This window comes from Mobula hypostoma, chromosome 7 (genome assembly GCF_963921235.1).
Source record: "Mobula hypostoma chromosome 7, sMobHyp1.1, whole genome shotgun sequence".
NCBI classification, from domain to species: Eukaryota; Metazoa; Chordata; class Chondrichthyes; order Myliobatiformes; family Myliobatidae; genus Mobula; species Mobula hypostoma.
In genome coordinates, this window is record NC_086103.1 from 18,035,470 (window position 1) to 18,053,232 (window position 17,763).

The window sequence follows — 17,763 nt, forward strand, 5'->3', positions numbered from 1 at the left end:
CAATGCCACTTGTTGGGCACTTCCTGATGGATGAGGTTCTCCTGGTCCTCTTTAGTGGAACACTGGATCTTGGCAATTTTATTGACCATGTTGTGACTGACTCTCTCTGTCTCATGATAAACAGCATTTCATTCTCTGGAGCTGGCACCAGTTTACACAGCCAGCAAGTGCGGTGTGGTGGGATTCACAAAAGCCCTCTCTGTAAGTATTACTCAATGTGTTGAGTTTTCCTCAGCTTTGGTACAGCTCAGTTTTCATAGAGTCTCAGCCCTTCAATCCATCCAGTGCAGTGGAAGATGAGAGGCCACTTGACAGAGGGCTAGAAGATTATGAGAGGTAGAATGGACAGCCAGCACCTTTATCCCAGGCTGGCAATAGCCAATAGCTCAAAACATCCATTTAAGGCGAATGGAGGAATGTTTAGGTGAAATGTTACAGGTAAGGGTTTTTACACAGTGGTAGATGGCAGTTGTGATCATTGAGACCACCTTAGCATACTGTCTATTCCAGACAGTATCCTAGTGAATCTCCTCTGCATCCTCTCTAAATCTTTTACATCCTTCCTATAATGAGGCGATCAGAACTGAACACAATACTTCAAGTGTGGTCTAATCAGTTTTATAGGACTACAACATTACCTTGTGAACATTGAACATAGAAATCTACAGCACATTACAGGCCCTTCAGCCCACAATGTTGTGCCAACCATGTAACCTACTCTAGTGACTGCCTAGAATTCCCCTAGCGCATAGCCCTTTATTTTTCTAAGCTCCATGTACCTATCTAAGAGGCCCTTAAAAGACCCCATTGTGGCTCATAAACTCAAACCCTCGACAAATGAAGGCCAGCATACCATACGCCTTGTTAACAACTCTCTCAACTTGCACGACTACCTTGTGGAATCTATGGATGTGGATCTATCTCTGTGCCTCCACACTGCTAAGACTCTTGCCATTAATTCTGTATTCTGCAAGTTTGACCTTCCAAAGTGAATCACTTCACATTTTGCCAGGCTGAACTCCATCTGCCACTTCTCACCCCCACTTTTCCAGGTTGAACTCCTTTTGCCATTTTTCACCCTAGCCCTGCATTCCCTCAGTGCTCTGTTGTAACCTGTCACTCCTTTCTTCACTATCCACAACTCTATCAACCTTTGTGTCATCTGCAAAATTACTAACCCACCATTCCGCTTCTTCATCTAAATCATTTATAAAAATCACAAACAGCAGGGATCTGAACAGATCCTGGTCACTGACAACCAGGCAGAATACACTGCATCTGCTATCACCCTCTGTCTTCTATGGGCAAACCAATTTTGTATCCACACGGCCAAGTTCCTCTGGGCCCCATGCCTCCTGACTTACTGTATGAGCCTACCATGGGGAACATTATCAAATGCCTTGCTTAAATCCGTTCAGTATACACCACATCCCCTGCTCTACCTTCATCAATGTGCCTTGTCACATCCTCAAAGAATGCAATCAGGTTCATGAGGAATGAACTACCCTTCACAAAGCCAGTTGGCTATCCCTAATAAGACAATGCTTCACTAAATGCTCATAAATCCTGTCTTTAAGAATCTTCTCCAATAATTTGCCCACCACTGGAGTAAGACTCAGTGGTCTATAACACCCTTTCTTGAACAACCTCCAATCGTTCGTTACTATTTTTGTGGGCAGTGAGGATGTAAAAATCACCACCAAGGTGCAGCAATCTCTTCCCTCACTTCCTATAGCAACATAGGTTATATCCCAGAATGTCCTTGTAAATGATTGGCAGAGCAAGGATGACATCACGTAGGAGCATTGGTGCCACACTACTCCAGCCTTGACATCAGGTGGTGTCTGCTTGGAGTTTGCAGATTCTCTCTATCAACCATGGGTTTCCCCCAAGTGCTCCAGTTTCCTCCCACATCCCAAAGAAAGGATGAGTGGATATGAGTGACCTTCTGTTCTCACTTTTCCTTATGTAATCTTTTTGGCAGTGGAAGACATGTGCCAATGCACTATTTCTGGTTTCAGATGAGCTCCATGAAGAAGCAAGGAATTCGAGTGAATGCACTGTGTCCATATTTTGTTGATACTCCACTTCTAAGATGTCAGCATGAAGATGGACAGAAGCTATTTAGTGCCATGATTCAATCAAATGGGCCATTTCTGAAGTGAGTATGGAAAGTGTCTCATCATTTCACTGGGTGTTCATGTGGTGAGGTCACAGGGTCATACTGGGCATTTGGTTGAATGTGCACCTTCCACACCAGGGGCCAGTAGTGGATAAGGTTAGAGCTTTAAATTCCTGGGCTTTAACCTGCCATGGGCCACAGCACATAGGTGCAGTCAAACAAATGTGTTCCAGTGACTTAGAAGGTTAAAGAGGTACAACTTGTCGTTGAACACTCTAACCACCATAAGTCATAGGAACAGAATTCAGACATTTGGTCCAACAAGTCTGCTCCAACATTTGATCTTGGCTAATTTATAACTTCCTCTCAACACTATTCCCCTGCCTTCTCCCCATAACCTTTGACCACTGATCAACGTAGGTAGGTGACCAGCACTACACACAATACTACACATTTAGCCTCACCATCATCTTAGGCCACTTCAACATAAAATCTCAACTCCTGTACTCAGTGCCTTGATGTATGGAGGTCAAAATGTGAAAAGCTCTCTTTATGACCCTATCTACTTGTGCTACCACTTTCAAGGTATTGTGGATCTGCATTCCCAAGTCCCTATGTTCTACTGCACACTTCAGAGCCCTACCAATCATTGTGTAGGTCATGGGCCATCCTCCCTAAATGCAACACCTCACACCTGTCTGCCTTCAATTTCATCTGCCTAAAGACTAAAGTTCCTCACCACCAGGGTCAGGAACAGCTACTTCCCTTTAACCGTTTGGCTCTTGAACTAACTTGCACAAATCTAATTACTATGTACAAACGTTTGTATATCACTATAGCAAAACTACGACCACTTTGCACTACAATGGACCTGACTTTTGTTCTTATTGTGTATTTCATGGTAGATTTTGTATAATTTTTGTAGAATTAATGTTTTCTTGTGAATGTTGTCCCTCTAATGCTACATGCCTGGGTTGCTGCTCCAGGATTTTCATTGCACTGGTGCACATATAGACTTATGCATGCGGTAATAAACTTGATTTGAAGAGTTGAACTTCTACTAAATTATTTTGCCTTCCTTCTCTGGTGACAAAATAAGTTCTGCCCTCTCTGGAGTTAACCCTTGGTTCTAAAGGTTGGATCTGGGGCATTCCCAGGTTAAGTGTCAGATCAAAGCCATCACCAACCCCGAAGCTCGGGGCTTGGAGTTGCCTTACCCTGCGGTGTTGACATGGGACATTCTAACTGAAGGCTCAATTACCCTCTATTTTTATCCAGGCCCTTTGAAGTTGCAGAGGCATTCTTGGAACTGGTCATCGATCAGACCAGGAACGGTGCGGTGATGAAACTGATGCCCAATGGCAAGATTGAGTACGAGGAACCACCAACTCTGTCTGAGGGCACTCAGAAACCTACTTAAAGATCCAAAGATCTCCAGCAGAGAGCCAAGGCTCAGGATAGTTCAGAACTCACCAATAAACTTATAAACCTATTGCAGGAGTGTCTGTGTTTTCTTCTGAATACACAGAGAGTATGCATGTTAATGAGTGAGTGTGGGCGAGGAAGAAATGACGGCAGCACTATGATAATCATCCATGCCTAACTAACACACAGTCTCAAAATGTAAACATTAAGTCTTCATTTGAGGACTTTAGGTATATTTTAGAAACACAATAAGGGTGATGACCTGGTAAGGGTGATGAAGCAACAGATACACCAAACTTAAGAGATGTGAGTCAGAACGAAAAGAAAAAAAACATGTAGTATATGAGTCATACATTACAGAATGGAAATGGCATTCTCTCTGCCATGTGCAGCAAACAATCAGCTCTTATCCACAATATTATGCTGGCATTTATAGCGAGAGGATTCGAGTACAGGAGCAGGGAGGTACTACTGCAGTTGTACAAGGCCTTGGTGAGACCACACCTGGAGTATTGTGTGCAGTTTTGGTCCCCTAATCTGAGGAAAGACATCTTTGCCATAGAGGGAGTACAAAGAAGGTTCACCAGATTGATTCCTGGGATGGCAGGACTTTCATATGAAGAAAGACTGGATGAATTGGGCTTGTACTCGTTGGAATTTAGAAGATTGAGGGGGGATCTGATTGAAACGTATAAGATCCTAAAGGGATTGGACAGGCTAGATGCAGGAAGAGTGTTCCCGATGTTGGGGAAGTCCAGAACGAGGGGTCACAGTTTGAGGATAGAGGGGAAGCCTTTTAGGACCGAGATTAGGAAAAACTTTCACACAGAGAGTGGTGAATCTGTGGAATTCTCTGCCACAGGAAACAGTTGAGGCCAGTTCATTGGCTATGTTTAAGAGGGAGTTAGATATGGCCCTTGTGGCTACGGGGGTCAGGGGGTATGGAGGGAAGGCTGGGGCGGGGTTCTGAGTTGGATGATCAGCCATGATCATAATAAATGGCGGTGCAGGCTCGAAGGGCCGAATGGCCTACTCCTGCACCTATTTTCTATGTTTCTATGTTTCTATGTTCCCATTTCCCACACTGTTGGTAGCCTTAATTTTTTATTACTCAATCCGTGCTCTCTCAACCTCCTTCACTTCTGCGATCTCCCTTGTAACTGAAGTTCTACATCCCAGGCAGCATCCTGGTGAATCTTCCTTGCATCCTCTTTAATACTAAACTTCCTTCCTATTTTGTGGTGGCTGGAAGTGCAAGCAGTATGCCAACTGAGACCTAACCAAAGATTAATATTCAATGTCCTGACCAGTGGAACCAGTTTTCCATATTCCTTCCTAACTACCGTATCGAGTTGCACTGCCACCTTGAAGGATCAATGGCCATACTCCATGGTTGCTCTGTTCATCAATTCTCACTATGGTGTAGCCCCCTTAATGCGCCCAAAGATCATCACCTCACTTTTGTCTGAATTAAAACTTATATGCCATTTTCAGTCCATTTGATGAGCGCATCGATATCTATCGGCATACTACACTACCTTCCATACCATCAACAACTCCATCAATCTTCGTATCATCTGAATTTACTGACCATGCCTTTAAACAGGGAGAAAATCCAAAAATCTGAGATACAAAGGGACTCGTGCAGAACACCCTAAAGGTTAAATTGCAGGTTGAGTTGGTGGTGAGGAAGGCAAATGCCATGTTAGCATTCATTTCAAGAGGTCTAGGATACAAGAGCAAGGATGAGATAGGGTACAGGAACTATGGTGTACAAAGGCTATTGTAAATCTAGTCAAAAAGAAAAGAAGAGCTTACGAAAGGTTCAAAAAACTAGATAATGATAGAGATGTAGAAGATTATAAGGCTAGCAGGAAGGAGCTTAAGAATTAAATTAGGAGAGCCAGAAGGGGCCATGAGAAGGCCTTGACGGACAGGATTAAGGAAAACCACAAAGCAATACAAGGATGTGAAGAACATGAGGATAAGATGTGAGAGAATAGGACCAATCAAGTGTGACAGTGGAAAAGTGTGTGTGGAAACGGAAGAGATAGCAGAGGTACTTAATGAATACTTTACTTCAGTATTCACTATGGAAAAGGATCTTGGCGATTGTAGGGATGACTTGCAGCAGACTGAAAAGCTTGAGCATGTAGATATTAAGGAAAAGGATGTGCTGGAGCTTTTGGAAAGCATCAAGTTGGATAAGTCACCGGGACTGGATGAGATGTACCCTAGACTACTGTGGGAAGGGAGGGAGGAGATTGCTGAGCCTCTAGCAATGATCTTTGCATCATCAATGAGGACGGGAGAGGTTCCGGAGGATTGGAGGGTTGCGGATGTTGTTCCTTTATTCAAGGAAGGGAGTAGAGATAGCCCAGGAAATTATAGACCAGTGAGTCTTAGTTCAGTGGTTGGGAAGTTGATGGAGAAGATCCTGAGAGGCAGGATTTATGAACATTTGGAGAGGCATAATATGATTAGGAATATTCAGCATGGCTTTGTCAAAGGCAGGTCGTGCCTTGCAAGCCTGATTGAATTTTCTGAGGATGTGACTAAACACATTGATGAGGGTAGAGCCATAGATGTAGTGTATATGGATTTTAGAAAGGCATTTGATAAGGTACCCCATGCAAGGCTTATTGAGAAAGTAAGGAGGTATGGGACATTGCTTTGTGGATCCAGAACTGGCTTGCCCAAAGAAGACAAAGAGTGGTTGTAGACGGTTCATATTCTGCATGGAGGTCGGTGACCAGTGGTGTGACTCAGGGATCTGTTCTGGGACCCCTACTTTTCGTGATTTTTATAAATGACCATTAGACCATAAGACAAAGGAGATGAAGTTGGCCATTTGGCCCATTGAGTCTGCTCTGCCATTTTATCATAAGCTGATCCGTTCTCCCATTTAGTCCCACTCCCCCGCCTTCTCACCATAACCTTTGATGCCCTGGCTACTCAGATACTTATCAATCTCTGCCTTAAATACACCCAATGACTTGGCCTCCACTGCCACCCGTGGCAACGAATTCCACAGATTCACCACCCTCTGGCTAAAAATATTTCTTCGCATCTCTGTTCTGAATGGGCGCCCTTTAATCCTTAAGTCATGCCCTCTCGTACTAGACTCCCCCACCATGGGAAACAACTTTCCCACATCCACTCTGTCCATGCCTTTTAACATTCAAAGTGTTTCTATGAGATCCCCCCTCTTTCTTCTAAACTCCAAGGAATACAATCCAAGAGCGGTCAAACTTTCCTCATATGTTAACCCTCCCATTCCTGGAATCATTCTAGTGAACCCTCTCCAACATCAGCACATCCTTTCTTAAATAAGGAGCTCAAAACTGCACACAGTACTCCAAGTGATCATTGCTGAGCCTCTAGCAATGATCTTTGCATCATCAATGAGGACGGGAGAGGTTCCGGAGGATTGGATCATCACATCCCTGCTCCTATACTCTATTCCTCTAGAAATGAATGCCAACATTGCATTTGCCTTCTTCAGCACTGACTCAACCTGGAGGTTCCTGCAAGGGTATCCTGCACGAGGACTGCCAAGTCCCATTGCATCTCAGAACTTTGAATTCTCTCCCCATTTAAATAATAGTCTGCCCATTTATTTCTTCTACCAAAGAGCATAACCATACACTTTCCAACATTGTATTTCATTTACCACTTCTTTGCCCATTCTTCAATCTATCCAAGTCTCTCTGCAGCCTCTCTGTTTCTTCAGCACTACCGGCCCCTCCACCTATCTTCGTATCATCAGCAAACTTAGCCACAAAGCCATCTATTCCATAATCCAAATTGTTGATGTACAACATAAGAAGAAGAGGCCCCAACATGGAGCCCTGTGGAACACCACTGGGAACCAGCAGCCAACCAGAATGGGATCCCTTTATTCCCACTCTCTGTTTCCTGCCAATCAGCCAACGCTCTATCCACGTATGTAACTTTCCCATAATTCCATGGGCTCTTATCTTGTTTAGCAGCCTCATGTGCGGCACCTTGTCAAAGGCCTTCTGAAAATCCAAATATACAACATCCACTGCATCTCCCTTGTCTTGCCTACTTGTAATTTCCTCAAAAATTTGCAATAGGTTTGTCAGGCAGGATTTTCCTTTAAGGAAACCATTCTGCGTAATGCCTATCTTGTCATATGCCTCCAGGTACTCTGTAACCTCATCCTTGACAATCGACTCCAACAACTTCCCAACCACTGATGTCAAGCTAGCAGGTCTATAATTTCCCTTTTGTTTCCTTGCCCCCCTTCTTAAATAGCGGAGTGACATTTGCAATCTTCCAGTCTTCCTTCAGAACATGAGGGTGCATTCCATCTGGTCTGGGAGATTTATCTACCCTTTAGACTATTCAGCTTCCTGAGTACTTTCTCTGTTGTAATGGTGACTGCACACACTTCTCTTCCCTGACACCCTTGAAGGTCTGGTATACTGCTGATGTCTTCCTCAGTGAAGACTGATGCAAAATACTCGTTCAGTTCCTCCGCCATCTCCTTATCTCCCATTACAATTTCTCCAGCAACATTTTCTATTGGTCCTATATCGACTCTCACCTGTCTTTTACTCTTTATATACTTGAAAAAGCTTTTAGTATCCTCTTTGATATTATTTGCTAGCTTCCTTTCATAGTTCATCTTTTCCCTCTTAATGACCTTCTTAGTTTCCTTTTGTAAGCTTTTAAAATCTTCCCAATCCTCTGTCTTCCCACTAATTTTTGCTTCCTTGTATGCCCTCTCCTTTGCTTTAACTTTGGCTTTGACTTCTCTTGTCAGTCACGGTTGCATCCTTTTTCCATTTGAAAATTTCTTCTTTTTTGGAATATATCTGTCTTGCACCTTCCTCACTTCTCGCATAAACTCCAGCCACTGCTGCTCTGCCATCCTTCCCGCTAGTGTCCCTGTCCGGTCAACTTTGGCCAGTTTCTCTCTCATGCCGCTGTAATTTCCTTTACTCCACTGAAATATTGACACATCAGATTTTGGCTTCTTTTTCTCAAATTTCACAGTGAACTCAATCATGTTATGATCACTGCCTCCTAAGGGTTCCTTCACTTCAATCTCTCTAATCTCCTCTGGTTCATTACACAATACCCAATCCAGTACCACCGATCCCCTGGTGGGCTCAACAACAAGCTGTTCTAAAAAGCCATCTTATAGACATCCTACAAATTCTCTCTGTTGAGATCCAGTGCCGACCTGATTTTCCCAATCCACTCGCAAGTTAAAATCCCCACAATTATCATAACACTGTCCTTCTGACAAGCCTTTTCTATTTCCTGTTGTAATTTGTAGTCCACATCACTGTAGCTGTTTGGAGGCCTGTATATAACTGCCATCAGGGTCCTTTTACCCCTGCGATTTCTTAGCTCAACTGTTAAGTAACCGGCAACGATGAATATCAATCGAGTCAGATTATATAAAAACAACCAAACATTTAATAAACACGGATAAACAATAAAAAAAAATGGAAACCTTAACTGGAAGTTAACCGCTATGCGACCATTCAACAAAATCGCCACTCGGTACTGGTTCTTAAAGCGATAAATGCGAAAACAGTTCTTAAAGTGGTAAAGTCAAATACAGTTCTTAAAATGGTAAATTCGAAAGTCCAACAGATTTATACATTCAATTGGGAGAGACTTTTCTGGTGAAGGATTTCTTCATAGGCGCGACTTTCCTGTTGGTTCTGTCCAAAGGATTCACGATGAAGGAAATAAATGGCTTAAAAACGACTGACCTTTATTTCTAGAGAGCAAACCTTGCATGAACTTCCTTGCTGTTTTGGCAGGAGTTATCTTCCATGCAGGTCACTACTTCTTCGACAAAGACTCAATAAGGTCGATCCTTTATTAAACTGCCGAACATTTCCGACTTCTCTTAATCCTTCATACCTGTACTTCGATAAAGTCTTCACTCTCCAATACTACTGAAAAGGTACATCAACAAACCTGGCAGAAATTGCCAGTCCAGCACTGTTGTACCTTACAATAGAACGTAGAACTCCGTTTTAAATCGAAACTGCGTCAAAAAAAACATGCAATGGAGCAGAGTCTCTGGCTAACGTTCTAACTGGAAAACTCAATGCGTCACCCAAGGGGTCTCGCTTTTATGTACCTGTGGAGAACAGGTCATCATGTGACCTCCCCTCGGCGGGAAAATTACATCAGGTGACCTCCAACAAAAAAAACCCATTACACCATGGTCATAAAACAGTCACAAATTATCCATGAGGTATCCATGAAATATCCACAACCCATAAAGATTCTGCACCTTCTGATCCAATGTCACCTCTTTCTAATGATATAATATCATTTTTTACCAATAAAGCCACGCCACCCGCTCTGCCTACCTGTCTATCCTTCCGATACACCGTGTATCCTTGGATGTTCAGCTCCCAGAGACATGCATCCTTTAGCCATGTCTCAGTGATGGCCACAATATCATACCTGCCAATCTGTAGCTGTACGACAAGATCATCCACCTTATTCCTTATGCTGCGTGCATTTAAGTATAACACCTAAAGTCCAGTATTTGGTACTTTTTGCTTTGGTTGCACTGCAACTCATCCCAATGGCTGCAAATTTTCCCCATCTCCTGCCTGTCCTTCCTGACATCTTTACTGCTCACTATCTTAAATTTATTTTTGTTTTCCCCCTCCTCCGCTCCATCATTCCAGTTCCCATCCCCCTGCCAAAACCCTCCCTAACAGCTCTATTAAACCTTTCCGCCAGAATATTGGTCCCCTTCGGGTTCAGGTGTAACCCATCCTTTTTGAACAGGTCATACTTCCCCCAGAAGAGATCCCAATGATCCAAGAATCTGAAGCCCTGCCCCCTGCACCAGTCTCTCAGCCATGCATTCATCTGCCTGATCCTACTATTCTTGCCCCTGCTAGCACGTGGCACAGGTAGCAATCCTCAGATTACTACCCTGGAGGTCCTGCTTCTGAGCTTCCTTCCTAACTCCCAAAAATCTCTCTTCAGGACCTCCTCCATTTTCCTATCCATGTCATTGGTACCAACATGTACCAAGACAGCTGGCTGCTCGCCCTCTCCCTTCAGAATATTCTGGACCCGTTCCGAGTCATCCCGTAACCTGGCACCTGGGAGGCAACACACCATGCGAGTATCTCTATCAGGCTCACAGAATCTCCTGTCTGTTCCCCTGACTGTGGAATCTCCTATGACTATTGCATTCCTCTTCTCCCTCCTTCCCTCCTGCACAACAGCGCCAGGCTCAGTGCCAGAGACCCAGTAACCGTGACCGTCCCCTGCCAGGTCATCCCCCTCAACAGCATCCAAAATGAGATACTTGTTGCTGAGGGGGGCAGCCACAGGGGTGCTCTCCACTTTCCGGGCATTTTCCTTCCCTCTCCTGACAGTCACCCAATTTTCTGACCCCTGGAGCCTAGGGATGACTACCTCCCTGTAGCTCCTGTCTATCATCTCTGCACTTTCCCTGATAAGCAGTAGGTCAACAAGCTGCAGCTCCAGATCCCTAACACGATCTCTGAGGAGCTGCATCTCGGTGCATTTGGCGCAGATGTGGCCATCAGGGAGGCTGGAGGTCTCCCAGGATTCCCACATCTGACACCCTGAACAAAGCACTAATCCTGCAGGCATGCTACCTAACTCTACAGGAATGAAACAAGGAAAAATAAGTCTACTCACCACCTACCTCGCCAAACACATGAACTTTTTAAACCCTTAGCTTGTACTGTTAGCTGTGTGAGCCCTGCTATTCCTCTGTCTGTCCGGGCCGATTTGCCAAAGGGAAAAAAAGAGCTGGTGCCTCGCTCTCACCTCTTCCTGTCATCACCTAAGCCCATTGAGCCAAAGCCCTATACTCTACTGTCACTCACTCCGCTGCCCGTTGTATAAGGTGGTCTCCTTTTTAAACTCTCCACACTGTCCTGTCTATGTCACACGCCTGCGTAGTCTCGTCCTTGTACTCGAAGAGGTTTTTTAAAAAACTGCCTTCCTTCAGAATTTAGCTCTCACATAGCCCTTCTTGTCCCGATCCAGAAAACATGTGTTGGAAGTCCCCTTCCTATTTAAACTCTTCGCGCTGTCCTGTCTATGTCACGTGCCTGGATGACCTGGATGAGGAAGTGGAAGGATGGGTTAGTAAATTTGCTGATGACACAAAGGTTGGGGGCTGTTGTGGACATTGTGTAAGGCTGTCAGAGGTTACAGCGGGACATTGATAGAATGTAAAACTGGGCTGAGAAGTGGCAGAGAAGTGTGAAGTGGTTCATTTTGGTAGGTCAAATATGATGGCAGAATATAGTATTAATGGTAAGACTCTTGGCAGTGTGGAGGATCAGAGTGATCTTGGGGTCCAAGTCCATCGGACACTCAAAGCTACTGCACAGGTTGACTCTGTGGTTAAGGCGGCATACGGTGCATCGGCCTTCATCAATCGTGAGATTGAATTTAGGAGCCGAGAGGTAATGTTGCAGCTATATAGGACCCTGGTCAGACCCCACTTGGAGTACTGTGCTCAATTCTGGTCGCCTCACTACAGGAAGGATGTGGAAACTATAGAAAGGGTGCAGAGGAGATTTACAAGGATGTTGCCTGGATTGGGGAGCATAGGTTGAGTGAACTCGGCCTTTTCTCCTTGGAGCGATGGAAGGTGAGAGGTGACCTGAGAGAGGTGTACAAAATAATGAGAGGCGTTGATCGTGTGGATAGTCAAAGGCTTTTCCCCAGGGCTGAAATAGCTAGCACGAGAGGGCACAGTTTTAAGGTGCTTGGAAGTATGTACAGAGGAGATATCAGGGGTAAATTTTTAAAGCAGGGAGTGGTGAGTGTATGAAATAGGCTGCAGGCGACGGTGGTGGAGGCGGATACGATAGGGTCTTTTCAGGGATTCCTGGACAGGTACATGGAGCTCAGAAAATAGAGGGCTATGGGTAACCTTAGGTAATTTCTCAGGTAAGGACATGTTTGGCATAGCTTTGTGGGCCGAAAGGCCTGTATTGTGCTGTAGGTTTTCTATGTTTCTATATTTTAACATCTCTTCCTCACTGATGATCAATACCAGCGCACCTCAGGGGTGTGTGCTTAGCCCGCTACTCTACTCTCTATATACACATGACTGTGTGGCTAGGCATAGCTCAAATACCAACTATAGATTTGCTGATGATGCAACCATTGTTGGTAGAATCTCAGGTTGTGACGAGAGGGTGTACAGGAGTGAGATATGCCAACTGGTGGAGTGGTGCCATAGCAACAACCTGGCACTCAACGTCAGTAAGACGAAAGAGCTGATTGGTGACTTCAGGAAGGGTAAGATGAAGGAACACATACCAATCCTCATGGAGGGATCAGAAGTGGAGAGAGTGAGCAGTTTCAAGTTCCTGGGTGTCAAGCTCTCTGAGGATCTAACCTGGTCCCAACATATCGGTGCAGTCTTAAAGAAAGCAAGGCAGTGGCTATACTTCATCAGGAGTTTGAAGAGATTTGGTATGTCAACAAATACACTCAAAAACTTCTATAGATGTACCAAGGTAAACACGAGGAAATCTGCAGATGGAGTGGAATTTCAAGCAACACACATAAAAGTTGCTGGTGAACACAGTAGGCCAGGCAGCATCTCTAGGAAGAGTACAGTCGACATTTCGGGCCGAGACTCTTCGTCAGGACTAACTGAAAGAAGAGTTAGTATGAGATTTGAAAGTGGGAGGGGAGGGGGAGATCCAAAATGATAGGAGAAGACAGGAGGGGGAGGGATGGAGCCAAGAACTGGACCGTTGATTGGCAAATCGATGTAGTAAAGGAAAAGTTGGGGACAGATACCAGAAGAGGTTTGGAACATAGATTGTTCCACAAAGCCAACAAAAAGGCAGGCATAGCTAGGATCCACAAAGCCAACAAAAAGGCAGGCCTTCAAGTTTACCTGATCCATTTCCTACACATCCCTCCCCTTTCTAGATCTTTCTGTCTTTATCTCTGGAGACAGCTTATCTACTGATGTCTACTATAAGCCAACTGACTCTCACAGCTATCTGGACTATTCCTCTTCTCACCCTGTCTCTTGCAAAACTGCCATCCCGTTATCACAATTCCTCCATCTCCACCGCATCTGCTCTCAGGATGAGGGTTTCATTCCAGGACGAAGGAGATGTCCTCCTTTTTTAAAGAAAGGGGTTTTCCTTCGTCCACCATCAACTCTGCGCTCAAATACACCTCCCCCATTTCACGCACATCTGCTCTCACTCCATCCACCCGCCACCCCATTAGGGATAGGTTTCCCCTTGTCCTCATCTACCACCCCACCAGCCTCCGGGTCCAACATATAATTCTCCGTAACTTTCGCCACCTCCAGTGGGATCCCACCACTAAGCACATCTTTCCTCTCCCCCACTCTCTCTGCTTTCCTCAGGGATCGCTCCCTACACGACTCCCTTGTCCATTCGTCCACCCCATCCTTCCCCACTGATCTCCCTCCTGGCACTTATCCTTGTAAGCAGAACAAGTGCTACATATGCCCTTACACTTCCTCCCTCACCACCTTTCAGGGCCCCAGGCAATCCTTCCAGGTGAGGTGACACTTCACCTGTGAGTCGGCTGGGGTGATATACTGTGTTCGGTGCTCCCGATGTACCCCTCTATATATTAGCGAGACCCGACGCAGACTGGGAGATCATTTCGCTGAACACCTACGCTCTGTCCACCAGAGAAAGCGGGATCTCCCAGTGGCCACACATTTTAATTTTACGTCCCATTCCCATTCTGATATGTCTATCCATGGCCTCCTCTACTGTAAAGGTGAAGCCACACTCAGGTTGGAGGAACAACACCTTATATTCCGTCTGGGTAGCCTCCAACTTGATGGCATGAACATCGACTTCTCAAACTTCCGCTAATGCCCCACCTCCCCCTCGTACCCCATCTGTTATTTATTTATATACACACATTCTTTTTCTCTCTCTCCTTTTTCTCCCTCTGTCCCTCTCACTATACCCCTTGCCCATCCTCTGGGCTTCCCCCCTTCCCCTTTTCTTTCTCCCTGGGCCTCCTGTCCCATGATCCTCTCATATCCCTTTTGCCAATCACCCGTCCAGCTTTTGGCTCCATCCCTCCCCCTCCTGTCTTCTCCTGTCATTTTGGATCTCCCCCTCCCCCTCCCACTTTCAAATCTCTTACTAGCTCTTCCTTCAGTTAGTCCTGACGAAGGGTCTCGGCCTGAAACATCTACTGTACCTCTTCCAAGAGATGCTGCCTGGCCTGCTGCATTTACCAGCAACTTTGATGTGTGTTGATAGATGTGTGTGTGTTGGCAGCATTCTGACAGGCTGCATCAGCGTCTGGTATGGCGGGGGTGGGGTGGGGTGGGGTGGGGCTGGGAGCTACTGCACAGGACCAAAAGAAGTTGCAGAGGGTTGTAAATCTAGTCAGCTCTATCTTGGGCTCTAGCCTACAAAGTACCTAGGACATCTTCAAGGAGCGGTGTCTGAGAAAGGCAGCGTCCATTATTAAGAACCTCCAGCACTCAGGGCATGCCCTTTTCTCGCTGTTACCATCAGGTAGGAGGTACAGAAGCCTGAAGGCACACACTCAGTGATTCAGGAACAGCTTCTTCCCCTCTGCCATCCGATTCCTAAATGGAAATTGAACTCTTGGACACTACCTCACTTTTTAATATACAGTATTTCTGTTCTTGCACATTTTAAAAAAGTCTATCCAGTATACGTGTACTGTAATTGATTTCTTTCTTTTTTTATTATTTTTTAATTTTACTTATTATTATTTTTCCCCTCTATATTATGTATTGCATTGAACTGCTGCTGCTGAGTTAACAAATTTCACATCTCATACTGGTGATAGTAAACCTGATCTGATTCTGATTCTGACCCGTTGAACTGCAAGGAGAGAGCGTAGGCCCTGTTATTCTTGCTGCTGGGACGATAGAAAAGGATGAAATTAAACTGAGTGAAGAAGAGAGTACACCAGGCTTAACGGTAGTTGAGGATCCGAGCGTCCTGAATGTAGGAGAGATTCTTGTGATCTGACCAAACAATAAAGGATACTCTGCCTGCTCTAGCCAGTATAACCATTCTTCCAGGTCTTCCTTGACAGCTTGAAGTTCTTGGCTCCCGACATCAGCTGGAGTCAAGTGGTGGTAAAGAAAGGCACAAGGTTAGCCAGCTATCTGCAGAAGAGCATTGAGAGAGTACAGCTCCAGTGCCAACATCTAGTGCATTCGTCTCGACGTTGAATGGCTGGGATGGGTCTGGATGTTGCAGTATTGAAGCTTTGGTAAAGCGTCGCTCTATCTCCGAGAATGCTTGGTCTGCTTTGTTTGTCCAATGGAATCCTGCAGAGGTCTTCTTGGTGAGTGCATTTATGGGGTCTGCAATAGAGCTGAAAGTTTGGTTGAAATGCCGGTAAAAGTTTGCAACTCCCATAAAGCACTACACCTGTTTGACCGTAGATGTTTTGGGCCGCTTGAACTTTACTCAGATCCATTTGAACACTGGACGGAGCAAGTATCTTTCCCAAAAACAACACCTAGTCCTTATGGAACTCACACTACTGTGGTTTGGCATTCAGGTTGTTTTCGAGGAGCTGTTTGAGAACCCTCCAGACATCCTGAACAAGTTCCAGGTGAAACCAGGAATAGATGAGAATATTGTCCAAATACAAACAGATGAATTGATTCAATGCATTCCTGAACCATCGTTGGCTAAGGCCTGATGAATAGTGGGGTATTGGCCAGACCAAAGGGCATCACAAGGTACTCATAGTAGGCTAGTGAAGGTGTCAAAAGCTGTCTCCCACTCATCTCTGTTACTGATACAAACAAGATTCTAGGCATTGCACAGATCTATCTTGGAAAACATGATTGCCCCCTGGAGATGTTCAAATGCAGAGGCAAGCAAGGGAAGCAGGTAGTGGTTCTTCATGGTGATACTGTTGAGGTGCCAATAATCAATGCAGGGATGTACTTGCCATCCTTCTTGCTCACAGAAAAGAAGCCCGCCCACCCCTGCTGATGAGGTTAACAGACGGATAAGCCCCAAGGCCAATGCCTCCTCGATGTATTCTTCCATTGGCCATTGTTTCTGGACAAGAGAGGGAACAGAAGGAGCGAACTGTTCAACTCGACAGTTTCCTGGAAGTAGCAGTACAAGTAGATAATAAGCTGAAGATGGTATAGGGGGGTGGCTGCCTTCATTGTCTGGGACATAGGGTCTAAGGATTTATGGTGTATGTTTATAAAGCATTGGTCAGACCACAACTGGAGTACTGTAATCAGTTCTAACCACCACCCTGGAGAAAGGATGTGATTGTACAGGAGGGGATGCAGAGGAGATTTGCCTGGATGTTATCTAGGATGAGCTGAAAGATTTTAGGCAGAAGAATAAGGGAAGGATATACACAATGAATACACAACTATAGGGAGAGCCTTGATGTGAAGGTGGCAGCAGGTTAAGATGCTGAAGAAGGCATAAGGGAGGCTTCCTTTCATTACCTGGAGCATAGGATGGTATGGTGAAGCATTGGTTAGGCTGCAGCTGGAGTATTGTGTACATTTCTGGCTGTTACATGTCGGAAGGATGGGATTGTAATGGACATGGTGCAGATGAGATTCCCAGATGTTGCCTGCGTTTGAGTGTTTCAATGATAGAGATTGACTGGATAGTTTTCCTTGGAGCAGAGGAGGCTGCAGGGACACAACATTTATCAAGGGCGTTGATACGTTGGATAGTATGAAAGTTTTCCCTTTACAGAGGTGTCCAGTGTAAGAGGTTAGAAAAAAGGGTCAAGCAAGAATATAGAGGAACACCCATACACTGCTGGAGGACCTCAGCAATCGGGCATCTTCTACTGAGGGAAGTGATCGGTCAATGTTTCTGACTGACACCCTTCATCTGGACTAAGTCTGGACTGCACATTTTCCTCCAGCATCTGCAGAATCTCTTGTGTCTTAAGCAAGAATATTTTCATGCAGAAAACTAGAACAACATTGTGAGCTGAAGGGTCTGTACCATGCCGTAGTGTTCTATGTTCTATGACATGCTAAAGCATTGAAAGCTCGGGCACAAATGCTAGTGAATGGGGTCGGGACAAGTGAGCACTGTAGTTGAGACAGACACAGTAACTCTTTGAGGGGAGGGGATGTAGGCTGTTCTGGAGATTGTATTAATTAGTCCAAATGTCCAAATGTCTATGACGTGGATGCAAGG

General features: G+C 45.1%; 1 protein-coding gene across 1 annotated transcript in view; it reads left to right on the forward strand.

Annotated features, from left to right (window-relative positions):
• The window catches only part of LOC134349175 (15-hydroxyprostaglandin dehydrogenase [NAD(+)]-like), a 44,976-nt gene extending 41,368 nt beyond the window's left edge, over nt 1-3,608 (forward strand). The window contains exons 5-7 of the mRNA XM_063053115.1: nt 125-201; nt 2,022-2,161; nt 3,401-3,608. Coding sequence (XP_062909185.1) covers nt 125-201; nt 2,022-2,161; nt 3,401-3,542 — 359 coding nt within the window. The 3' untranslated portion in view covers nt 3,543-3,608. The remainder of the gene's footprint in view (nt 1-124; nt 202-2,021; nt 2,162-3,400) is intronic.
• The last annotated feature ends 14,155 nt before the right edge of the window (nt 3,609-17,763 follow it).